This window comes from Leptonotus elevatus, chromosome 17, assembly GCF_054856555.1.
Source record: "Leptonotus elevatus isolate MCC_2025b chromosome 17, RoL_Lele_1.0, whole genome shotgun sequence".
NCBI lineage: Eukaryota > Metazoa > Chordata > Actinopteri > Syngnathiformes > Syngnathidae > Leptonotus > Leptonotus elevatus.
Genome location: NC_141255.1, coordinates 10,142,893 through 10,168,718, shown reverse-complemented (window position 1 = coordinate 10,168,718; position 25,826 = coordinate 10,142,893). Strand labels below are relative to the sequence as shown.

The following is a 25,826-nucleotide window of genomic DNA, read 5'->3' as shown; positions in this document are numbered from 1 at the left end:
CCGGGAAATCCTTTGTTTACAGTGTGTGTGTAGAAAGTACCGGTAAATGTATCCATTTATTCACCACTTTATTTCTCACTGAATGTTAATTCTACAAGGTTGTAGTTGTACATCCTATGGACTTGTAGTGCAGCTGTGACGATGCGTTTCACCACTACTGCTCCTCAAGGGCTTCCACCACAGCGTTCAAAATGGCGGCGACGGCCTTGGCCCCGGGGTCAGGCATGGTGAGGCGCTCGGCTGCGATGTAGCTGGCTCGGCCCGCCTTTGCTGCGAGGCCGCGTGTCGATTCGGCGCCTGCAGCCGCTCTCTAGACAGCGAAACAGTCTGTTAGGTTTTTTGTGTGCTTGCGCAATTGCGCAAGCACACAAAACAAAAACTGGTTGAGGATGTTTTGCCGCACCTGAACGGCAGCTTTCAGCACGGCCATCTCTCCGCCAGGGGACGTGCTGTTGAGTTTCATCAGCTCGTCTGCGGCGGGATGCAGAGCGTCTAACTGTGGTGGGAGAGGACAGAAAGCAGCTTGCACAAAACGAACAAAAAAGCGCCACTTTGCTTTTTACACAAACAAAACAATCCAATGTGTCTCACCATGGTTCTGTCTCCCAGATCAGCACCGCCATATCTGTTGATATCAAAATGGATCCACTTTAGTCAGCATGTTATCAGATTCTGTCAGTATTTGTTTAGTTGAACACTAAGTTATTATTCTGCCATCTATTGGGAGAGCAATTGTTTTGCCGGTCACTATACGTCATCGCCATTGATAGATGAACAAAGATACTGTTTGTAATGAACAATTTTTAGACTATGTTACCTGATGATCGGCATTCAAAGACATAATCTGCAGTGGTTTGTTTCACAACACCCACCTTTTCATAGCCTGCATCCCAGCATGCATTGCACCGGCCCATGCTGCAGCATGGCTCCGCCCCCCAATCAAGTGACCACTCGCTGCCGTGAGGAACAAACTGTACAACTGAGAAAAACATTGCGTGCCCATGTGTGCAAAATACAAACAGTTTTTCTAAAAAAAATTCTCGACCAAAGCGGAACACTTACCGCGCCTGAAGACCCGCCCATCTTCTCCTGCACCAATGCGGCGAGGGCAGACAACAGTTGCCCGGGGCAACCGGGGACTGTGTGCTTCTGGAGCCACACCTGAATGGCTGAGTGAGCATTGTCTGTCAATCCGGTGTAGCTGTGATTCTTAAACTGGGGTGCGAGGACCCCAAAGGTGCTAACTTGGGGGTTCACAAAATAATTTGAAATAAATGATGTCAAATCATAAAAAAAACAATACCTTCAAGTGATATCGAACGGGCACATTAAGGTGTGCATGTACTAGTTATGTTTAATGGTCATCAGGATTATGGCGGGGGATCTTTGGAATAATTTCTCTCATTTTGAGAACCCCTGTAATGAACATATGCTGTGTGATTTTGATTGCATTGTGGTCACCTTTGGCTGCCTGTGCGTGAGTATTCCCGCAGTCGCCATCCCCACAAGCACGGTCCAACACGTTGAGCTCTTCCTGGTGTTCCAACAGTGTCGAACAAACCCTCTCCAACACCTTGCGCATCACAGGACTTTGGGGACCTACCAGAGAGCGAAATTAAGCAGGAAGTAAGGTAGTGCACCCGCAGAGTACACCAGGTGAGGTGAGAAAGGCGCAACGAGGCGCTCTAGCCGCACACCATGTGTGTAAACAAATACAGTGCAGCTCAGCTTCTGGCTAAAATATAAAAAAACAGTCAACAGCTGCTTCAGAGTGTCAATCAGGAAATGAACCTTCGGGATGCATTTCGGCATGCGCTCCTGAAGACACCGTGGTGGGGTTCGTGAGGTAGTTGCGGCCACTCGTGCACCCGCTGCTGAGGTTGGGCCAGGCAGGGGCACTGGTCTTGGCATCTAGATGAGAAAGGGAAGGACGTATTGGCAAGCTTAAAATATTTGATTATCGTTGCCCGTTTTAATTGAAGGCTTGTGTGTCTTCACTTACCAAAGAGTCTCAGTGTTTCCTGACTGGCCCTCATCAAAGTCAGCGACATTCCGGCCATCTGCAGTGACGTCATGAAGGACCCGGCCATCACCCTGGCGACCACCAAGCCACGATTTTCTGCAAGCATATGGAGACCATGAGTGCTACAGGATTTTTTTGGGGATCTCTCGCTTGCTATCAACCGCGTCATCACCCAGACAGACGATGACAGCCTGAGTCATCACGGCCATCTCCAGGCGCGACAGCGCCCCGAGATTGTTCACGCAGACGACGAGCACGTCACCTGTGTTGGAAAGGGACACATGCACCAGCTCAAACCAATCATAAATGTGAAGCGCCAACTGTGATGTCGCAAGCAGGACACAATGGCTACCTGTCCTCAGGCGCAAGCACGACTGACTCTCCGCGTTAGTCATGTGATCAATCATGGCTGACACCACCTCGTCTGCTGTCGCCAACTGGTGACACGACAAACATGAGACATCTACAAAAGGTTTGTGCACCATGAGACTCACCTTGGATCTTTTCACCCCGGGCTCCCCGTGGATTCCTGCACGAGACGGAAAGCACTTATCCATCAACCTTCTGTTTTGAATTCAAATTGTTCAATAATCGTGGCTCATGCTCACCCATGCCGAGCTCCATGTTTCCAGGAGGAAGCTCAAAAGATGGCCGACAGCCCGGAGGAACACTGCCCGGAGAAAGGCTGACGACTCCAATTGTACCTGGAACACAATGCGACATTGTTTCCTTCTGGCTGACACACGGGTGCGAACTGCCGCATTAGCCTCACCTATGCCCTGCAAAACCTCCATCATCTTGGCAACAATATGGACCAATGAGCAGCCTTCGTCTGCTAAGGCACCTGCCAGCTAAAGAAAAATTGTCATGACATCCTCATCCTCCTTTGTTTTCAGTATATTTCACTGGTAGATTTTTCACCTTGTGAATGAAAATAGTGCCACACAATCCCCTCTTTCCGGCCTTACTGGGGCAGGTGAAAGCGCAGTCGTCCGCAACAACCACAATGTCGACATCCACGCCGTGGTTGCGTGCCTGCTCTGCAGCCAGCCCAAAGTTGAGGCGGTCTCCTGTATAGTTCTTTACGATGAGAAGGACCCCAGATGCTCCTGAAGGGTCACGGGCATAAATTACATCATTTAAAGTCAGTGTTGGACTGCACATTTAGTACCTGTGTTTAATCCACCTCAAATAAAACAGACTATTGTGAATAAATGTACATATTTTCATAGACCAAATATACAAATTTAGGTTGTCAATGTAGGTCAGTGCTTCGGATAGTGTTTATGCCAGCACAGTGCAATCAATGGGTCAGCTTACCTGCACTGTGCAGGCAAAGAATGGCAGCCAAGATGCTGGCGGGAGGCGGAGATGCAAAAACGGCCCCCGCTACTGCTGCCGACAGCATACCAGCACCCACGTAACCTGGATGCAATGTTTTGAAAGAGACTCAAAACGCTGCCGCGTGGGCTGTTCAGAAGGTGTCAGTCGTACCCCCGTGTGCAGGCTCGTGTCCCGACCCTCCTCCTGACAGAAGTGCCACTTTGCCCCTCACTTGGTCCAGGTTTGAGCGCAGCACGACCCGGTGGCCTCGCAGCAGAGACAGGCCGCTGGAGGCCCTGACCATGCCGCAGAGAGCTTCGTCAACGCAGTCCTCTGCAGAGTTGATCAGTTTGTTTTGGGGCTGCATTGTAAAAGGAAAAGAAAACGGACATTGTCTTACGTGATTCGCAACATATGTACTCAGTCAATATGAATGCATTTTATTTTAGGTTTTGTCAAACAACACTATACTGTATACAAAATCTTAAACTCTTTCATATGGAGCAACTACTGTAGATCCACAAATGCTGCCTTTACAGAGTGTCAAATAGGTAGGCGACATTATTCATTAAAAATATCTACATTACAGTTTGTACATTGCAGGCAGATTTGATTTGAACTTTTCTGTTAGCCACCTTAGCTCCATCAGTCAATATTGTGAAATGAACAGCTAGTCTAGACAGTCTATCACGCGCGGACTTTGATCTCTGGCTGAAATAAGTTCTTTTTTAAAGGTGTCAAAAGTCATAACAAAGAAAACATACTAACGGGAAGGATTGTTTGCGCAAGTCAGACGCAGCTTCTTGTGGCTCTGCATCACTTTTTTTGTTTGTTTTTTACCGTTCTTCTTACCTCCATGACAAGTTGACAACTTTTGTGGGCGCTCTCTCTCAGCTCAGGTGACGTCACACAGACCCTGCCGGATGTCCTTCCTTCAAAACAAAAGCACACACTAGGTAGTAGTTTTCAAGATAAATGTTTATTAACAATGAGTGGATAACTAAAAATGTCACGGGACCTTATTTTTTATTCGTCGCCTGTCTTGTATTTTTAAAACAATAATAGAGCGCTGTTTTCCCGGGCAAATCTGACAACTTGAGAAAAAATATACAGCTAAAATGTTTCTTGATTAGTGACATTGTTGGAAAAAAAATAAAATGGTTCATTGTGTTCAAATGTGGTTTGGATGAAACGTAAACAAATGGTAAAAACATATGTATTTGGTTACTGTGATCTATTTTATTATGCTGCACGCCGGTATATGTGTATATGAGGCAATTATAACCAAGTGTAGCTCCGCTCGCTCGTTCTGCACCGAGCACTCAAATCGAAGCAACCCCGGCGGCGCAACATGACGCACTGAACTCAGCTCGTCCGCTCAGCCCAGCACCGCTGAACTCAGCTCGGAACCGTCCGGAGCAACATGCGCGATGGCGAGTGTGGAGACAGCCGCTGAGCACGAGCGAATCCTCCGCGAAATCGAGAGCACGGACAGCAACTGTATTGGGCCGACGCTGCGGTAGGTCGCCCGGCTTCGTCGCCCAAAACTTTGAAAAGCATACGCCCATTATCGGACAGCTAGCAAACACGCCTTGGTGAATGTGCTTCTGTCCACAGATGGATGAGGCTAACTTTAGCCGATTGTGCTAACTAATTATAATTCTGCTCACTGCTATCGGATCTAACAATATGCGGGAGTCGAACCCACAACATTCTGGTTGAAAGACGGTTACCCTGCCACTGGTCCACTTGCTTCAGCGACTGTCAAGTGCAACTCCCGTTCTTCCAACTATGCCAAATACAGGAATGGCGCTATTTATTCTGGCTAGTTCAAGAACAAAGTTGTGTCGTCAGAGCTAGTAGCAGTAACACCTCTACCTCACAGTTCTGAAGGCTGGGCATTTCCACATCTTTCCATATTCTAAAAACATGCATGTAAAAAAAAACCTGAAGATTTTTTTTACGTTGTGTGAATAATTATCTATGTATGTCCAGCACCTATGATCCAAGATAAGCAGTCTAGATAGAAAATGGAACAATTAAATGCAAGCTTCCAATCAGATTGCATTGACGTCATCCCTTATGCTGCTCACGGCCATGTGTGTGTGTGTGTGTGTGTGGGGGGGGGGGGGGGGGGGGTTCTCCTCAATCCATTGAACAAGGAGGTGCTCTGGCTGTGTGAGCAGGATGAGACAAGAGGCAACATTCCTCTGACGTGTTTGGGAGCCGGCCAATCAAATGGCAGCGACGGCGTTAATGGAATGCTCATTTGTCGGCTTGGCTAGTGCTGTGGATCTTCAGGAACTTGGTCATCCACATCCTATTTAGTCGGCAGATACACACATACACACGCTCACAAGTATGCAAGAGACTTGTTGCGCTCTGGGAGATGTGAAAGAGGTTGTCTCTCTCTCGCCATTGTACTCCTCAACAAATCAGCTGCTTCCTGGTGAACAGGAGGGTAGGGGATTTACGCCGTGCACAGGTGTACACAGGAAAAGAACACAGGAAGAATTGCATCCTTTGTTGCTAAAAATGGGGCCGTGAGCCTGCATGTGGCTTCCCTCTCCCTCACCTCCTAACCCATCTAGTGCTTCCAGTCTACCTCCCTTACAGGAACTCAGAATCATAATAGCTTTATTGTCACTGTACCACAAGGTGCAACAAAATGAAACAGATACGACCCATTCAAGAGACAGAGGGGGGGAACACTGAGAAAGGGAGCCCGCCGGGTCTCGCCTTTTACAGTGGCCCGTTTTCTCAGATGAAAAGAAAAAAACCCAAAAGGAAACAGGAGGACAGTATGGATTTGGGGAAAAAGGTGTAAGTGGGGTGGGGGTCAAGTTAGGCAAGTGCGCTGCAGAGGAAGGAATGGGAACGGATAGCCGGCGGAAGGCATCACGTGACCTTTCTCCCCCGCGTCATCCAGGTCTGTGTACGATGGCCAGGAACATGGCCTGTTCATGGCCAAACTGGACGCCCGGATTAGGAACCACGACCGCGAGATTGAGAAGATGTGCAACCATCACTTCCAGGGCTTCGTCGACTCCATCACGGAGCTGCTCAAAGTGCGCGGCGAGGCGCAGAAGCTGAAGGTAGTGTGGAGAGAGGACGAGGGTACGAAGGGGGACGACGCGTCCCCTGCCTCTCATCTGTCGCTCCTTTTACCCCCTGCAGAGTCAGGTGACTGAGACCAACAGGTCCATTCAGGGTGACGGCAAAGAGGCAAGTCCCGTCACCGCCATCGTAAACGTTGACCTCAATTATCCTCAAAACGTCTCCTACTTTTGTGCAGCTCATGAACTCCATGGAGGAGCTGAGACAGTGTCGAGTGCAGCAGAGGAACATTGCGACCACCGTCGACAAACTGACGCACTGCCTGCCAGGTACCGCCCACACAAACATACATAAACACACACCATCCTAACACAACCTGTTTTTTTTGTGTGTGCCAGTTTTGGAGATGTACGGACGCCTTCAGGAACAAATGAACGCCAAAAGGTATGACATGAGCGCGTCTAATGTAAACATTGTCAAGTGCACGCCAGAGCAGCAGGTGGTGCTATCTGACCTGGAAAGGTGAACTAATTTGAGCCAGTCAAAAACAGCAGGAAAGTCGTATCTAGTTAAGGCTCAACGAGAATAACAATTATGTTGTTACTTGGGTTCGATACATTCTTACAAATCCATAATTTTCTCAGTGAAACCAACCTATACACAATTTAACTAGTAATTAAAAAGCGTTGAGGGGATAGGCCCTATCAATTATCTGCATTTGTTTTGCTTTTCACGGCCTGTGAATTTTTAGGTAGTACTTATGCGTGCCTGTGAGGTAGTTTACCTGCCATCCATAAGGTGGCGCCAGAGCACTTTTGGGGGGAAATTCTTCCAAATGGCCCGGCCCTGACCTGAAGACAGAAGTCTCCTTGCTCATAAATGAAAGCATTTTTTGTGAGCTTTTTTTTGTCCCCTGTGAGAACACAGAGTAGCGTAAGGTCAGCCAACGTTGACACAAGCACAAACATGTGTGTGTTCTGTTATTATGCTAATTTTATACCATGTCTGAAAGCAATGTGTATTTTAAAAAAAACAACTATTTTCGTGTATTTTAGGTACTACCCGGCGTTGCGCACCTCGGAACAGCTGGAGCAGACGTGTCTTCCCAGGGCGGGCCAGTACCGGTTCTGCGCCATCATGGCAGAAAACCTTCCCAAGTTGCGGACGCAGATCCGCGACAGGGCCATGACCCAGCTGAAGGACTTCCTGGAGAGCATCCGAAAACACTCGGACAAGATTGGAGAGACGGCTATCAGACAGGTATGTCGGGACGGGAGGACGGTCATCAGACACTGGATTACTTCTGCACGTGTTGACAAGGGAGCACACACACCATCATTTATCAAGCATCCTCCCATATTTTTCATATGGAACAATGCGGTCTGTGCAAACACGCACACACACAAATCCTGCTTTTCAGCACTTAGCTCATTGTTTTTGTGTTTTCCAAGGCCAAGGAAGCTCAAAGTAAGGCCTCTTGTTTTTGGGGGGGAATGTTGTTGGGTGAAAAGTACAGGATGAGGGGGTGGGACGGGAACAGGCAAGGAATGGTTGGCGACAGACAGATGATCCTCCAAGGAGAAGTGGGCCAACTCTCAGTCGTGCTGGAGATGCGCACGCTGGAGCGATTCTGAAAATGTCCCGCTCATTCCAAGAGCCGTTTTTTCGTTTCCAACGCTCAAGTCACCTCCGTCCTCTCCAAGTCGAGTCCTCCGCGGTCGAGCTGGATGACTGTTCCGAATCCACTCGTGCAACCGCGACACAGCAGGATAAGACCGTCCTGTGATTGAGATATGCTATCACGTATCAGATGTTCACACTCGGAAATCCAAACTTTCCAGCGTTCTGTGTCAGTCCAAATGTGCTTGAGTGCAAAAATAAATGCATACAGACAATACCTTTCGTTGTCATACCAACTGGATGGATTAAGGAGGGTTCTTGAAATGTTCTATGTGCTTCAAATGTCACTCATGTTTGTCATTATTGTTCAGTCACATTCTTGTCTGTCCCGGAACGTCTTCATTTCAGTCTTTCCATGTCCTCATCTTTCCATGTATTCCCTCTCTCGCCTCTTTGCATATTTACTTGGAGAAAGAGGAGCAACTCCGACTTCTGCTGAGTGTTCGGTAGTCCGAAACACACACACACACACGCGCGCACGCACACACACACACACACACACACACACTAATGGGAAACAGATTGTTGGGTCTGTGAAGTGGAAGAAGATTGATTACCTGTATTTAGTTACTGAACACACACATGCGTGCGCGCGTGGCGGAGAGTACCCGCTGGGTCGGCGCGGAGCACCATCATAGAGAAAAATGGAGCGGCTGCTCCCGAGTTCACCGCCTTCACAGCAGCACCGGGAGTTTTCCTCTTTCTGACATTGACCGCCGTGTCACATTTGTCTGCCAGGAAAGTAAGCATTGGTGACACTGGCACCGATTTGTTTGTTGGTTTCAGGCGCAGCTGCAGCGCTCTCTGGACAGCTCCACACAGCCCAGGGACCCTGTTGGCCGACACCCCGGGAGAGAGACGGCGGCCGGCGGGGTCACGCAGAGCAACGGGCAGGCCGGCAGGCTAGAACTGGACTCTGACATCCTGGATTTGGGGGATGAAGAAGAGGCTGACCAAGTGAGAGACGCACGCACGCACGCGCACGCACGCACACATACGCTCAATTGGACTCGGTTGTTTAAATTTTAACACGCGTGTTGAAGTGAAAAGCAGAAACAAATAGTGAGGCATTAATGGGAATGTGGGAATTAACGAGGATGTTTACTCCGAACTTGTGCCACTATTGCCAAAGTATCGGGGACAATGAACTCCTCAAGTCGCCCCTGGCGGGATCCAAGCTCTTTTATGCCGCCGACGTGTTCGCGGTTAAGGAAGGCCGAGCACAATGCGGCTGAACTTGTCACCCTGGTGCTGCCATTCTCTTTGCAGGTCCCTGTTGTCCCTTTTGGCTTATTTACGTCCTGTAAACTTGCTCGAAGCCTTGGCTCCCACAAAGGCTTGACCCCGCGGTCGCCGGGGTTACGGCCGCGTCGGCGCCGATGCCAACCTTACGCCGTCCCTGCCCCTGGCACGTCTTCCCCTTCCCGTCATTCACGGCTGTCCCCTTGAGTCTCTTCTTCCTACGTTCCTCTGCTCTCTTTGTGCTGCTCCTTTCCTCCTCAAGGCTTTTTTTTTTTTTTTTTACCTGCTCTTCCTCATTTCTGGAATGTCGCCGTCCCTCCTTGTTGTTGTAAGTTCACGCGAATGACCTTATCCAGTCTGTCATTAACAAAAACTTCCTGTTTTCTTGTGTGCAGGTGACCGGTGCTCAGGATTTGGTCGACTTCTCACCGGTGTACCGCTGTCTACATATCTACACTGTGCTGGTGAGCTCATCACTCCAACTGCAGCAACAAACTTCTTGGCAGCGGAAGAAAGGCGTTGCGAAATGGTTGCTCGCCACGTGCCGACACTTGGGTAGCTGCTTCTTTAGAACGAGTGACTAGAGACAGTGGCTTGTCACATGTTGCAGCCTGATGGGGAACATTCAGAAGAAGAGCCTGGCTGAGCTCCAACCAGGTGGCTGCAGTGTGTGTGTGTGTGTCATGTCAGTTGCAGAGAAGGTGACATGGGTGGAGGTGTTGCCTGGGCCATGACTGGGTTAGCTCCACATATTGTGCGCGCGCACGCGCCTGCAGGCTCTTTGGGGTTGTGACCGGGCCAACACATCCACTGGGTTGACTGTTTCTGTTCACCGTATGTGTGTGCGTGCTCTCTGGCAGGGGGACAGGAAGTGCATGAACTTTGACAGGAAGGAGAAAGTGAGCGATGGCGGGAGGGAGCCGAGGGAAGAGTGGGGTTAGAGAGAGGCTAACTGGGTGACATGACGGCGAGGAAAGAGGTCAGCAAAAGGTTTAGTGCAAGCAAGTGTGCGCACGCTAGCGACGCGCTAGTAGCTGACAGTAGCCTGACATCACTTAGTGCTACTAATGCCGTGTTGTGTTGTCCCCCCACCCCCCCCCCCCCTTCAGACCTCCGAGGTGAATAAGGTTAAATCTTTCAGCACCTCCTCCTGACAAGGCACACTACTTTCCCTCATCCCCGCCACTTGACCTCGTTATCTATCGCCGGTGTTATCTGTGCGTGCCCTCCCCAGAAAAAGAGCAGCACGGGTGCTGTTTTGGAGAGGAGGACGTACGTGATAAGGTGCTGCGTCATGGAAGGAAAGAGATACTAGCGTCAACGTTCAGAGAGCAGTGCGGTTTTAGTTTGATGTCGGACGGCAAGTTTCAGTCCGTCGCTATCTTAACTATAGGCGCACGTTATCTCAACTTTCCCATCATTCAAGTCATTTTGGCCTCCCTCTTTCTGTCGATGCCATTTTGTTTGCCACTTCTTCCTAAAAACGTTTTAACACCACAGCACGCTCCTACTTGTACTTGCAATGTGTGTTTCAGGGTTTGCGTGAGGTGTTTGAGAACTACTACCGAAAGCAACGAAGGAAACAGGCTCGCCTTGTGCTGCAGCCGCACTCTAACATGGTATCACATCACTCTGTTTGTGTCTGCACACTGCTAACCACACTCCCGTAATACACAACACTGTAACATTTATGACACTTGGAACCAGTACGCTGCAAAAACTGAACTCTCGCCATGATTAAAGTCAACCCAAACATTTTGTTTACAATATGTTGTATGTGCCCCCACTAGTCTAAACAGGATATTCTGAGTAATATTGTGTTTCTGTCAAGTAGCGAAATCAACGTTGGGGGATGGGTGTTTTTTTCTTTTTATTGTATTATGGATGTTTGAATTTTTTTAGCACCTTGAGTTGCATTTTAATATATCAAAGGCGCTTTATAAATAAAGTTTGTTTGTTTGATTGATTGATTCTAAATCTGAGCTGTGATTGTTTGCCACCTGGGCAACTGATGTAATTTTCAATTGACAGCAAGTGGCAAAATGGCCGCCCCTTGAGATGGATGAAAACTGGTCAATTTTGCTGCTTAACTCATATTTCATAAAGGCGGTACTAATCAGAATACTGTGTTTAGACTGGCGGAAAGAACATTTTTGGATTGACTCCTCCTTAAAATGTCTGAAATTGCAAAATATACTCGTTGACGTGCTTTGTTCTCACTTTGGCTTTTCCAGCACGAAACTCTGGAAGGCTACAGGCGGTACTTCAATCAGATCGTCGGGTAAGGCGGCCTTGTTTGACTTGATGCAGTGAAAAATGTACAGTGACGTCACCTAGATGTGTGGTGTTCCCCTCAGGTTCTTCGTGGTGGAGGATCACGTGCTTCACACCACGCAAGGTTTGGTCAACAGAGCCTACGTGGAGGAGCTGTGGGAGCTGGCGCTGTCCAAAATTGTGGCCGCTCTGAGGACGCACTCTGTAGGGACACACATGAAAAATGCTGTGAAAAACACAAACGCACACACTGATCCAAGCATCTTTGGTCTCAGTCCTACTGCGACGACCCGGACCTGGTGTTGGATCTGAAGAACCTCATTGTCCTCTTTGCTGACACACTCCAGGTATAAGTCGTACTTGTAAGACAGGCTGCATTTTGCATACGGGAGTGCGAATGGTTTCGGTGTCGTGTCGACCTTAAGATGGAGACTCACTGCGGGCTGTGGTTTCCTCTCCCGCAGGGCTTCGGCTTCCCGGTGTCCCAGCTCTTCGACATGCTGCTGGAGATGAGGGAGCAGTACAGCGAGATCCTCCTCAAGAAATGGAACGTCACCTTCAGGTATGCCGGGACGTGTGAGCTGACATGCCCCTCAGGAGGTGGCCCGGTCAAAAGGGTACACAAACACACCAGTTTGTGGGAAATGTCCCCTTTTTTTGAAGTTTAACGACCATCCAGAGGCAGGAAGTGTTTTAAAGCAACGTCCGGAACATTCTCTACCGTTCAGGATGGGTAGTGCCCCTCCTAAGATGTGTGTGAGGGCACCGCACGCCATTGTTCCTTCGTGTGTGCAGTGACACCAGTGGGACTTTTGAGAGCCAGCGCACAAACAAACACGCTTAAAACTCTCCAACGCTTTCTCTCCCCCACGTGCACACACACACACACACACACATGGGAAAGCCGCAGGAATGTGTTGCATTGTTGGAGAGGGAGCACTCTCCGGTTCATGGCCTCTCCATGGAACGTTGGAACGTCCGAAGTCTCGAGAGCCAAACAAGAAAGGGGGTGATGAAAGAGGGGGGACTTGTGGGGGGGCGGGAAGGAAAACCTCAAGCATTAGAATGACCCCCCCCCCCCTTCTCCTGCCCCTGTGGCATGATTGTAGCTGACTTGTCATGGCCTTAGCAGAAAAGACATTTGCTCACCTGCATCTCTTCCACAGGCAGGTGTTGGATCAGGACAACTTCAGTCCCATCCCGGTGTCCGCGGAGCAGGAGTACAGACACTACACCTCGCAGTTTCCTCTCCAAGACCCCGAGCTGGAGAAGGTAGAGGGCGGTAGAGGCGCGTGAAGGCCCAATCCAAGATTCCAATTGACATGAAAATGCGCTGTGCTCTGTGCAGCTTCCCTTCCCCAAGAAGCTTCCCTTCTCTGAGTTTGTGCCAAAAGTCTACTGCCAACTCAAAGAGTTCATCTACGCTTGTCTCAAGTACTCTGAAGACCTGCACCTCAGGTACACGTTGCCCCTTGTCTTCATTTTCTCTCCTTCATCAGAATTCTTCCTGCGCCGCGGAGACTCGCAGGCTGCTTGCTGTGGGCTTGTGTTTTCAAACGCTGCTCTCCCAATTTGACCACGCTGCAAAACAAAACGGGCCGCAATCATAGTCTCGTCGTAGTAGCGGCCCCCGAAATTGCCATCGAGGTGGAGCTGTGCTGGCGATGCTTTGGGCCATCTGAATTTTATCTTAAGTGTAGGCTCATACGGCAGTGCGCGTGTGCGCGCACTGCCGGTTACGCTTCATGTAAGAGAGAACTCAAACAAAGCAGCTACTTTTCCACTGAGGAGACGAGCAATCAGGGAACATCTTGCGCCGTGCGGCGGGAGGATTCCACAAAACTGGAACTTGGCCACACACAAGAACACACACAATCATGGTTACCGTAAATCAAACAAAAAGGCATTTCAGAATAGCACAATTATTAAAGGGAAAGCCAACCCGAAGATTTTCTTTACAATAATATTTTCTATGCAGCCCCACTGATCTAAACATGGCATTCTGATTAATACTACATTTGTGGAATATGAATTACAGTAATTTCTGGACTACAATCCGCTACTTTATTCACTTTCATTCGACCCCGCGGCTAATACAAAGGTGCGGCTTATCCATCAGATAGGGGGCACACTATAAAGGAAACACAAGCGCGTCAGGCAGAGCAAAACAAACCAAGTGAGTCCAAATACAGTAGGAGAGACAGAACAAGAACGAGACCATTTTCACCCTCATTATGGAAAAGAAAGTAGCGGAAACCCGGTGCGGTAACATTAAAAAGACATGCGGCTTACAGTCGGGTGTGGCTTATATGTTTAACAAACAAGTATTCTCCAAATTTATCTAGCGTGGCTTATAGTCAGGTGCGCCTTGTAGTCCAGAAATGACTGAAAGCAGCACAATTCACTCATTTTTATCCATCACAGGGCGCGACCATTTTGCCACTTGCTGTCACTTGTTTTCTGCATTTGGTCATGTGACATTCACAAGCTGAGCCATGATTGGTTGTTACCTAAGCCCCAAGCAACTTGTGATGTCATTTTCAGCCGACAACAAGTGGCAATGGGTGAATTTTGCTGCTTGATTCATATTCCACAAACGCAATATTAATCAGAATGCAGTGTCTAGAGTAGTTTGGGGCGCATACAACCTATTTTAAAGAAAATTTGTAGGTTGACTTCTCCTTTCACACAAAACACTAATAAAAAGAGTAATGAGCACAACTTTATGTTACATTGCAGTTGCTGGATTATTAATGTGGATCAGATGTTTGATTGGATTTAAAGTGAATCAGGTTTTGTGCGGGAGTAACAATTTGCCCCGTCAGCTTCTCTGGAAACAGACGCAGCAGGTCAGCAGTTGTTGATCCTTCCATGACCTTTGTGATTTAATCAGCAGCCCAGTCGAGATTTGGGCTACTTGAAGAAAGGGTGGAAGGTGAAAAGGGATGTTCTCTGCGCTGGAACGGTGCGGGCGTGAACTTGTTGAGCTGCGAAAAGCCGAGCGCGGCGTTGCTGAGAAAGAACATGCGGCGAGGCTTGGAGAGAAAACAAAGGCCGCCGCGGACGGCGCTCGCTGCAAGCGCCTTTTCGGCCACGCAAGCGCGCACGCGTCCATCTTGGCGCTTCCTCGTTGTTCCAGTTGGGATGCAGCTACTGTTGTGTTGTCAACGTTGGCTCACACAATCTGCCCTGTAATCCACCCCAGACAAGTCCTCGCATTTAGGAAAGCATATGTAGCGTTTAAGTAGCTGCTTACGTGCCCTTTGGCCTCTGGATGCCGCGGCGCTGGCCTCCCCCTGACTGCAGCAACCCCCCATTCCCTCTCGCACATCTGTTGTGGCTGATGGCAGCGCAAATGCAATGAAATTCGATCAAAATTCTGTGGTGCCGTCTATATTTGTGCGCTTGCAGAGTTCACTCGCGGACGTTGACTGTTTGACACATGCTCTCTCTCCCCACACACACACACACACACACACACACACACACACACACACACACACACACACACACACACACACACACACACACACACACACACACACACACACACACACACACAATGCCGCCTGGGGTGAGCTACAGTTAGAACTCGCAGTGTTTCCAAAAAAGTAAAAGAATCCTAAATACATTCCAACAATTCAAAGCAGGGGGAAAAAATTCCTGGAGAAGTGCAGAGTGAGCAGAAGTTTGTGTGTGCGCGTTTTCAGTTCCAGGCACAGACAATCGAGCGAATTGGCCGGAATGTGTGTATTAGCCACAGGCCCCTGAAATTGAACTCACAATCACACATGTATGCACAGAACAAAAGCACGAGTTGTTTGCGTCTTCTTTCCTCCCCCATGCTTAATTAGACTCCATTCTTGATTGGGATTTTGCTACCGCGTTTGTACCGAGATGCGAGCTTTGGCGCCCAGACAGACGCTCCCGCCGCCATGAAATCCTTGAGCAGGCTTCCAAAACCTGTTTTTCTTCAGCTGGACATGCGGCACATTTCAAAGCAAACAAAATCAAGAGTGTGTTGGAGACTCGCTAAATGGCTCTGGAAACAGGAAATGTGAGCTTCTTGTTGGCCCCGAGGTGAGGTCATTTACCGTTGTGGGATAATCAATGTCTGACACATACTTCAAATTAGGGATGGGCGAGTATCGATACCAGATATCGGTACCGGGCCGATACCTGCCTTATTTCAAGGTATCGGTACTTGCGATTGGCCACCTGCTTGTGGCCGTTTTACGATCAGATCAGAGTTTTAAGGAAAAATGCTATATAAAATTAGCTGTCATTATTTTTTTAGGGGGAATTTTATGTAGTAGTGGTATCGGTCTGAAAAAAGTGGTATCGACATCCCTAATTCCCAAACTGAAAAAACAGAGAATTTTGTTGTTTCTAGTGACACAAGACTATAATTCGAGCTCAAATTGAAGGCCTTTTGTTACATGCACTGTACAACAAATGAAGAATGTGCGTGTACTTTCTCAGCTCCACCGAAGTGGACGACATGATCCGCAAATCCACCAATCTGCTGCTAACCCGAACCCTGAGCCACTGTCTGCACTACGCCATTAAGAAGAAGAATGTGGGGCTGGCTGAGGTACTGTGCGCGCAAAGACGGTTTGACATTTTGTCATCCCCAGTTGACTGTGTGTTGATTGGCTGCTTGTGCCCAGTTGGTGCAGGTGATCATCAACACCACCCACTTGGAGCAGAGCTGCCACTTCTTGGAAGAGTTTATATCCAACATCACCAATGTCCCCTCAGACACGGCCAACGCCACCAAACTGTACGGGACGTCCACGTTTAAGGTCGGCATTGCCGCGAGCGCAACCCAGCGTTCGGTGCGCATTCTGGTCACAGCTCGTCTGCTTTCGCAGGACGCTCGTCACGCAGCCGAGGCGGAGATCTACACCGGCCTCAACGCCAAAATCGACCAGTTCCTGCAGCTGGCGGATTACGACTGGATGGCGGCCGTGCCGAGCAGCTCGGTGCCGATGCCCAGCGACTACCTGCTGGATCTGATGGCCTTCCTGAAGAGCACCTTCAGTGTCTTCACTAACCTGCCTGTGAGTACATCCAGTCGTCAAATAGAAACAGACCCCGTTGTTGAATGTGTCATCATCATAATAGTATTTTGCGAAAATAATTTGCCGTTCTTGTGGCTAATACCACTTTTTTTCTCACCGATACCAGTACGAGTACTCAACTCTTGAGTAGTTATATACCACTAGTACTTTTAATACATACAATTTCCCAAACAAAAACATTGGCATATTATTTCAAAGAAAGACCTGTACATCCCAAAATAGTATTCTTCTTTAAAATGGCATGGAATTAATGTCAATTCTCTATTCTTATCATTTCTAGTTCCTGTTCATAAAACGGTCACGAGTACCGATACCTTGAACTAAAGCCAGACATTGGCCCGATACAGATACCTGGTATTGGTACTTTCCCATTTTTCATTTAAAAATGTTCAATTGCCAAGTGGAAATGTAAAGAATGACACAGATGTGACACATTCAATATGGTGGGCATGCTTTTATATGTATACCTGATGTCCACGCCTTCACCGCGTGTTCGCACCACGCGTCAACAAGGGGTTCGTTACGAGGCGCTTTAGTTGGTTTTGCTGTAAGCTCGTTAGCCCAGCGCCGGACTCAGCTCATTAAAGCTCTCAGCTGCAGATTACGCCGCCGGCTCAGGTTATTGACTCCATGGACGTGCGCCGGCACTGCCGCAACACTGACACACTCGACTTGGTCGTCATGTCGCCGCCCCATCATGCTAGTCCTGTTGTCGCTAGGACGTGAGAATACAAACACATGCGCGCACACACACAGCGGTTGAGCTAAGTGGTTTTCAGCACTTTTAAGGAGCTTTGCTTTACACCCCCACGAGCGCCGGACGTGACCCTGTCACACACACACACGCACACACACACACAGAGTGGGGCCGCCTAAGCAGATCGGATGCTGCGGATCAGTAAATCTGAGTGGCATGACCCTCTGAAATGAGAGAAGTGGAGTTGCTCACACTCGGGCCCAAAAGTCATATCCTGGTAGTGTTACCGCGTGACTATGAGGAGATCGTTACGTGGTGGAAGATTGGTTCATTCCGTTATGAAACGGTTCGCAAACAGAAGCCATGTTTGTGTTTACAATAAATAAAGATGGAAGTAATTCATTCCAGACCCACAAACCAAGCAATGTTAACCTTGTTTTTATGGGTTGTGTTGAAGTTGAATTAAAAAAAGTTGACGCTTTCGCTACCAAATCATTGTTTAACTTCTTAGCCTTTTCACAAACATTCGATTTGTGGATGCCAGGACTGTTAACCAACTGAACTGAAGTGTAGTTCATAAACCAAAGTAATATTTGTTTGTAAAGCTAATTGTTGAACAGAGGTTCCACTATACATACACTACTCCCAAAGAGTTGGTGATATTGGGATTTCGAAAGAAATTTCCGAATGAACTTTAAATGCACAATAACCATTGACCTTTGTTGAAATTATTGAATGTCCAACTGTATAACATTTGGATATTTTTCCTGAAATGCTGAAATTTCATCCGAAAGCCAAATAGCCCAAACTTCCTTGTGAGAAGTGCATTTGTGGTTTGTCTCTCGCCATTTAGGGAGCGCCCGTAGAACATGCTATCTTGCCGGTGAGTATTTGTGTGACACCTTGCTAACCCCTCAACTTCCCCCCACCCCACGTTCTGGCCTGAGAGTTGAGCCAGCAGCATGCGGCGTGTGAAGAAGCAGTGATGCACGTTTGTGTAATATATATATAAATATATATATGTGTGTGTGTGTGTGTGTGTTCTGACACAAAGCCACAAGCGAGGTAGTCCCGGGTTAGCAGTTTGGATGCCAACATGATGCATCAAGATCCTTGTCACCAGGTGACCACATCCAAGCGCCACCCACTTCACCATGATGAATGTTTTTGGGGAGGGTGGGGCGTCAACACACGTTAATTCGTTTTATTTTTCTTATAATAGTGTTGTATGTTTTTCTAATTAAATTGTGATAGTGATGGTAAAAGGTGGATTGAATCACCACTGAATGCCCAGGTACCAAATGCACGGCCCGCCACTGGTGTGTGCATGTCAGTCCAAACCATGTCAATACAATTAGCTCGTTTCACGCTCAATCTCACCCTATTATGACTGACCCAGAGGTTGCGTCTGTGTGGACATCCGGTGTGTGTTCCTCCAACGTGTGTAATTGGATTTCCAAGCCGTCGTGAACTGGGGGGGGGGGGGGGGGGGGATATCGGGTTTCAAGCTTCTTCGCTCCCCGCACCATGCCACGTTTTAACAGTGTCTCCCCGGTGCTCTTCCTCAGGGCAAAGTGGCGCAGACGGCGTGCATGTCGGCGTGCAAGCACATCTCCACGTCGCTGCTGCAGCTGCTGCTCGACCCCGAGGTCAAGCAGATCTCCATGGGGGCGCTGCACCAGCTCAACGCTGACGTCGACGAGTGCGAAGGTGAGCGGTGATGACGTAACTTTGCTTCTCCTTTACAATGTTCCCCCCATTGTATTGCATTTTTTTTTATGTCCTTGCATGTTGGGAAAGGAGAGTTACAGTCACATTGCCCTTTTCAGGCTCTTTTAATGAGTTTAAATGTGAACAAAATATTTGCCTATTTAATGGAACAGAAAAAGGGCGTTCAAAGTACATGATTTTTTTTTTACGCAGGGGTGCAGATGTAGTTTGTATTTTGACCCAAAGGCGGCGCTGTGATACAACACTTCCACCTCCTGCTAGGTCAAAATCCGAACTTTTTCTCCCAAAGACACAATTTAAAATGGATTAAAAGGAGACAAAAGGTGCAATGGGATGAAAGGGGCTGAGGGAAAATCGGATTAAATGAATGAGGTGCGAGAAGAAAAAAAAGACAAGTACAGCAGACAAAAGAGAGAAACGTGCATGGATGAGGGGAGCGAGGGAATGAAAACCAACGTGGACTTTGAAAAGGAGGGATTAGAGGTGAAATTTGGGCTTCAAACGTACTTTGAGGAAGATGGCCGCCATAATGTCCCACGCAGGAAGGAAGTGAGAGACATCAGACGGGGTTAAAAGAAAATATCAAGAAGCAAAGAATGAAAAAGGAAATCAAAGTCGAGTTGCTGGTGTCGGCGTTGAGCAGCAAGGCCGCCTTTTGTGTGTCACGGGGTCACTGGGGTTGGCAGGCGTGTAATCAGCACCGCGGCGCGTAGGGGCCGCCATTTTGTGGGAAGTGAAAGCCTCATCGCTCTACACCAGTGGTGTCCAAACTATGGCCATTTGTGGCTGTCCATTTTTTGTAGTGTATTCTAAAATGAACAATTGAAACAGCACATGAAATTTGGGTGTCTTCCCAAATGCTTTCTCAAAGGTCTTAGAGCCGTGAGCCGGAAATTAATCTCCATGCACTTTAAGTTTGAACAAAACGTATTTACCCCAACTATTTCCATTTCTTGTAAAAAACAAACAACAACATTCAGACTTTCAATCTTGAGGTGACATAATGTGGCACGGCTCCCCCTAAATAGATAATAGAACACTTGAAATTGGTTAGCAAGCAACATGGGGACTGACCAATGGCATTGGTTTGTGAAAAAAATATATGAAATTGACCATCTTTGGCTATACGAGTTTTCTGCCTGACGGCGATTGACTGATTTGCATATCTTTACACTGATCGATTGGTTTTAGTGTGTTAAATTAAGGGTGAAGAATGTCACAGTTGATGAATGTCCCGATTTTTCCCGTATGCGGCCCTCGGAAGAAAACGCTTGGACACCTCTGCTCTTCGCTCTGCGCTCGCGCACGTCTCCTCTTCCCAGTGGGCTTGTTTGCCAAGTGACGCTGAGACCCCTGCTTGCACTCCGCACGCACCAGCATCACCACAACAATGAAACGCTACACACATATACACACTCCCCTCTCTGACATGACTCGAACAGCCGCCCCTCCCCCCCCCCCCTCCTGCTCCTCCCCCCGCCCGTCATTTGTCTGCCAATCTGTCCTGATGCATAGCGAATCTAACCAGGTCTTTTATTCTTCTCTTTTTTTTCTGTCCTCCTCCTCCTCTCTTCCCTCGCTCCGGGGGTGGACCGTTTGTGTTTTTCCCACAGGTTTTGCCAGAGCCGGGCCGGTCGCAGGCTTCCAGGGTGACACGTTGCTTCTGGCCTTCAGTGACTTGAGACAAGTAGGTCTTTGTCTACGTCGTCGTCTTCTTCTTCTTCGTTCCTTGCTGTCTTTTTTTCCCCCTCTTGCTTTCATCCTTCCGCCCATCTTCCTCCTCCTCTACTCGGACAAACGTCCTTTTAAAAGTCCCCGTCCCACAATCCGCAAACGTCTTAGGAACACAGTCGTGACCTTTTCTTTTACTTTATTTTTGATAGTTTTTTGTTTTTTTTACAGTGTCCTAATTTTACATTGGGTCAAATTCAATAAAGTCCACAGGTAGCGTTTTATTCCAATAAACGCTATCTAATGATGATTTTCTTAAAAAACAACAACACAAAAATACAGTAACAATAAATCAATAGTGTTAAGGTTCACGTTGAAATTCAAATTCCGGAGAAGATTTGGAAGCTTATTGGGGTTCCTCACAGGAAGTATCCGGCCCCGGAGTCTCAGGCAGGCCATACAGAACCGCCGTTGGGTGTTTTTTGGACTCCGGAGGGTGAGGTCCGCTTGTATGCGCGTGACAGCGGATGACGGATGGGCCGGCAGGACGGAGCGGGAAGGATGAATGAGGTGACGGACAGAGACGGATAGCCCTTTATCCCTCCTGTCACAATCCCGCTTTCTCCCCGCCTCGCTTCTCTTTCTGCGCCTGTCGGGATGATGCAGTGCCTCGGCTTCATCCTCCTCTTCCTCATCTCGTCCCTCCTTTTCCTGCCTCCCGTCCATCTTTTTCCTCCGCTTTCTTTCCCTCGCCGCTCATTGTTTTTGACGCCTTTCTTATCATGTCAAAAGGAGCTTTTCATACCTCACATGTGTCATGTGTCATGTGCCAGCGCGTCCCCTTTTCACACGCGCATTCTTTGGCTAGCGCCACCGCCGCGTTCTCACACGGACTCGTGCTCCCGTACGCCCTCGTACGCGCCGGCCGAGCCCGCCCGGGAACGCTCGATAAATCATGCTGACGGGCCCGTTAGTTGTGTGCTCCCGCAGAGATTATTCTCCGTCAGTGTCATGTTTGAAGGATTTTCTAAAACTGATCAACGTGACTGATTAGATTTTCCGATTGATTTGACTGGCAAAAAAAAAAAAAAAAAAAAACGCCGGCGGCATCGCTCAGATGTAGACACAAATAATTTACTTGAGTGTGTGTATCAAATCAATTTTCCCCATTATATGAAATTAAAATGACATTCATCTATTCCAGCCCCCCCCCAAAGCAATAGTACTGTATGGTACAAAAAAGAGAATGTCAAGGAATACTGGTTTTATACGGTGTAATGAACATATGGCTTCTATTTGTGTGCATCCCCCAGTAGTCTGAACACAGAATTGTGATTAGTATTGTGTTTGTGGAATATGAATTTAGCGGGCTCAGCTTGTGAATGTAACACGACCAAGCTCTGAAAACAGGGGAGCCGTGATTGGTTGTTACCTGCGCAACTGTGATGTCATTTTCAGTCGACAGCAAGTGGCACAATGGCCACCCGCTAAGATGGCTAAAAACGGGTGGATTTTGCTGCTTATTTCATATTGCAAAAATGTATCATAATGATGATATTTTTAGACTGGTGGAGGTGCAAAGAACGTATTTTAAAAAAAAATTGGGGGGTTGACTTCTCCTTTAAGGGGGTTTTGTTTACCTCGATTAGTTAAACCTTGTGGCCTTCAACTTCTCTTATCCAAAATAAGAGACAGTCGCAAAGTCCTGTTAAATGAATTAATGACATCATCTTTGTAGTAGCAGAATTTTAGATATCTATTTTTAAACTTTGTGATAAGATGGCGAAAGCGGACACAAATGCGACACCTTTTTTTTTTTTTTTTTGGCTCGACCACCGACATCTTGGTTTTGGCGTCTTCTTCGATTCCGGCTCGGTAGTGAATGCGGCGGGATGTTGATGCTGAGTGAAAGCGTCCAGTCAGGTGAAAGTGATACGTACAGGGTGGTCTTTCGACCTCGCTCCCCCTCGCTCTCCTCGGGAGGCCGACACTTCCCTTCAAGCGTGTGAGCGCTCAGATGGGGCAGGGAGGTTGGCGGAGGGGGGTTGTCAATAGTGGGGTGAAAGAGGCCGAAAGGGAGGATGAGCGGCAGATGGACGTGTAAATGCTCGTCCGTCGGAAACGTGACCGCTTTTACAAACGGACGATACGATGATTTTGATGGACACAGAAAAGCTATGATGGACTTTTTTTTTCTTTCTTTTTGCTTCCCAGCGCGTGAACGAGTGTATCGACCAATCAATCAAAATTCCTAGTTTGACTTCTTCCAGTGTGCTCTTCAAAAGTTTAAAGGTTAAATTAAGTTCACCTGGAAAGGTTAGAGTGCATTTCATCCTGAAATCCGGACCGTTTTGTGTAGCCTACTGTATGTAGATCATATATGAGAATAAGCACTACTTTTATCTGGGGTTAAAGGGTGATTACGGGTGCAGTGCAGTGGAAGGTCAGTGGGATCACTGGTGCCAGGGAGGGTGGAAACTTGTCTTAAGACCCCTGCAACTCTCTTATCTGATGGTACACATGCGCATGTGTACACGTGTGTGCGTGCGCGTACGGCAGCTCGGGGTAACGCGGCGCCCGAGATGACGGCGGAAAGTAAAAGCGCTCTTATCTGCGGGATTTATGACTTCAAGCTTGTGTCGGTGTGGGAGAGGTCGCGGCGCGTTCTTCTCGACCCCCGCCTCAACTTCCTGCCCCGTCTGTGGCCGGGCCTTATCGCCGTGACGACGGGTCAGCCAGTGGTCATGACAACAGCGCCGCTCGGGGGCCCGCCTGATGGGACGGGACGGGACGGCCGCTTCAGCATCGGGTCATTGTTCTGCGCTATCGGCCGGCCCGATAGCACCTGCGTGCACCCGCTTCCTGTTTGTGCAACAGCGGCCATCTTTGTCAGGTTGGCAACCATAAATTTGACATCATTATTTTCATGTGTATGTACAATAGTTATTTATTATAGTACTTTTTTTTAATCTTAATATTTGTAATTAATCAAATTAGTGCAGTAACCAATTAACTCATTTACTGCAGAGGAGGGTAGAAATATAAAAAAAAAATTATGGTGAAAGAAGAGTCTACTGTACACAATATTCCGTGGCTTTCCAAAGTTCTCTGCTTAGAAATGACTAGAACTAACAAACTGTTTATAAAAATAAATGTTCTATTTTTAACTCCTATGGATGTATTTTGAATGCAATAATTATTTTACTGTTGGAATAAGTAATGCTCATTTTATTTATAATTGATTTGGATTAATTAAATAATCTTAAGATTTTTTTAATAATGTATCATTTACAATGAATCAATTATAAATGTCCAAATGTGACAAAATAATGGAAAAAGACATCAATTTAAAGGCGGCACGCTTAGTCAGTGGTAACCAAAACCGTTTTATTTAGAGAAGGACTTGCCTGTACCTTTCCTGCCTCCTCGCAGCCGTCTTGCGGCACTTTTGTTTGCGAGCGGTCGCGCCGGCGTGACGCCGCGCGCTTCGCCCGCTCAAAGGCACTGGCGGCTGTCGTCCAAGTGGCTTGCGTATTTCCACTCCCTTCCCCCAACATGTGGTTTCGCTCGCCATCCCTCTGCATCCCCCTCGTCCTCTCTCATCCCTCGCTCACATATGGTTTCTCTCTTGTGTGTTTGGTGTTACCCAGAGTTCACTGGGGCTCCCGGCTCGCTGTTCTTCAAGGCGGAGACCGTGCACGCAGGGGTTAAGAGGGGGGCGGTAGGTTATGCAACACTTTGAAATGTGGGTCATTTATTTTGTCCTTTGTTGTTGCAGCTGCTGGAGCTGTTCACGCAGTGGGATTGGTCCAGCTACCTGGCCGACTACGGCAAAGCCGGCTGCAAGTACCTGCGCGTCAACCCGCACGCTGCGCTGGCCGTGCTGGAAAAGTGAGCGGCCTTCGCGGCCTCGTACTCACGTGCCGTCCGTGCGCTCTGCTCTCAGCTAGTCCTTTTCTCTCTCTTGTGTTTGTCACGTGCCGGCAGGTTGTCGAAGCCGTGAGTATTGTTTTCGGCATGTACGCACAAACTACTAGCAGTGTGAACATGAACTGTTTGTTCTGACCTGCTGCTGTTTGAGTGAAGTGAAAAACAAAACAACAATAGCGCAATTAAGGTATTGATACCCTCGCATGTGGGCAAGGAGAGCCACAGATGCCGACGCACTCGGCCGTTTTTTTGAATGTGACAAATACACTCATAGAGCTGTTGTCGGCCACAGCTCACACCTGAACGCTCACACGCAGACGAACCGCGTTGGTCAAAGTTGCATGTTGTACCCATGCTTGTGTGTTTTTTCGGGTACTGCGATTATCTCCCACAATCCAAAAATATGCATGATGATCCCGCCACACACCGAGCGACGAAAATGGACCAATGATAATTTTTTTTTTAAATTAGCCTCTTATTTTTTTAAACCACAAAAACATGGTGCGATTGTCATTGAAGACGCAGATTGTCACTAAGATAGAAAACAGGCGAGAATAAGAAGTGTGTGGATAATTTGAGAGGCAATTAGCAATGATCACTCATCGCTCCGTGCTTTGCTTTGTAGTTACATAACAAATTATGAATATCGTTAAGTATGATTATAATAAAACTGCATATAGTGTATTCAGACTTTTGTGTATGTTATTATAACGGACATGTCTGTTGATCGGCAAAACTGCTATCAAGGCCTAATAACGTGACATTTTGCAAAATCCAACTGCTCAGCATACAACACTGCACTTTGTGTGTTTGTGCGTCAGGATGCGGGAGAGCAACAAGAAGAATGTGGTCTTCGCGCAGTTCCGAAAGACGGAGCGCGACAGGCAGAAGCTCATCGACGCGGTCATCAAGCAGCTGCGCAACCTCATCGCGCAGCACCACGCCTGAACGGACGGCCGGATGGACACTCGCGCACCTTTCTTCCGAATAAAAGGGACATCTATGCATTCACACTAATGGGGATTTGTTTCTTTTCATTGCACAATAAATATTCTAACACTTGAAAGGGACTGACCGTGTCATCATTACTCCGAGGATGAGGAGGAATAGCTTA

The 25,826-nt window shown here is 47.9% G+C and overlaps 2 protein-coding genes across 4 annotated transcripts; one reads left to right on the top strand and one right to left on the bottom strand.

Annotated features, from left to right (window-relative positions):
* Window positions 1–51: 51 nt before the first annotated feature.
* tkfc (triokinase/FMN cyclase) lies at window positions 52–5,205 on the bottom strand. 2 transcript variants are annotated; one of them, XM_086058692.1, is made up of 18 exons: window positions 5,080–5,205; window positions 4,199–4,278; window positions 3,518–3,707; window positions 3,344–3,448; window positions 2,945–3,132; window positions 2,796–2,874; window positions 2,632–2,727; window positions 2,518–2,552; window positions 2,376–2,460; window positions 2,196–2,285; window positions 2,003–2,119; window positions 1,792–1,911; window positions 1,462–1,599; window positions 1,063–1,169; window positions 873–979; window positions 592–625; window positions 404–496; window positions 52–310 (listed from the first exon to the last, which is right to left on the bottom strand). In XM_086058692.1, exons 2-18 carry the CDS (start codon window positions 4,202–4,204, stop codon window positions 155–157), a joined length of 1,746 nt encoding a protein of 581 aa, XP_085914818.1. In that variant the 5' UTR covers window positions 4,205–4,278; window positions 5,080–5,205; the 3' UTR covers window positions 52–154. The 2 variants fall into 2 exon arrangements, with proteins under 2 accessions (XP_085914818.1, XP_085914819.1); XM_086058693.1 differs by lacking the exon at window positions 5,080–5,205 and having other exon boundaries at window positions 4,115–4,260.
* Window positions 4,667–25,778, top strand: exoc6b (exocyst complex component 6B). 2 transcript variants are annotated; one of them, XM_086058689.1, is made up of 22 exons: window positions 4,667–4,865; window positions 6,276–6,441; window positions 6,524–6,571; window positions 6,642–6,732; window positions 6,802–6,847; window positions 7,459–7,663; window positions 8,870–9,040; window positions 9,721–9,789; window positions 10,861–10,944; window positions 11,560–11,606; window positions 11,683–11,803; window positions 11,875–11,946; window positions 12,064–12,161; window positions 12,766–12,871; window positions 12,948–13,057; window positions 16,082–16,193; window positions 16,270–16,404; window positions 16,474–16,662; window positions 18,949–19,090; window positions 20,725–20,798; window positions 24,561–24,673; window positions 25,534–25,778. In XM_086058689.1, exons 1-22 carry the CDS (start codon window positions 4,777–4,779, stop codon window positions 25,658–25,660), a joined length of 2,415 nt encoding a protein of 804 aa, XP_085914815.1. In that variant the 5' UTR covers window positions 4,667–4,776; the 3' UTR covers window positions 25,661–25,778. The 2 variants fall into 2 exon arrangements, with proteins under 2 accessions (XP_085914815.1, XP_085914816.1); XM_086058690.1 differs by lacking the exon at window positions 25,534–25,778 and having other exon boundaries at window positions 24,433–25,166.
* The last annotated feature ends 48 nt before the right edge of the window (window positions 25,779–25,826 follow it).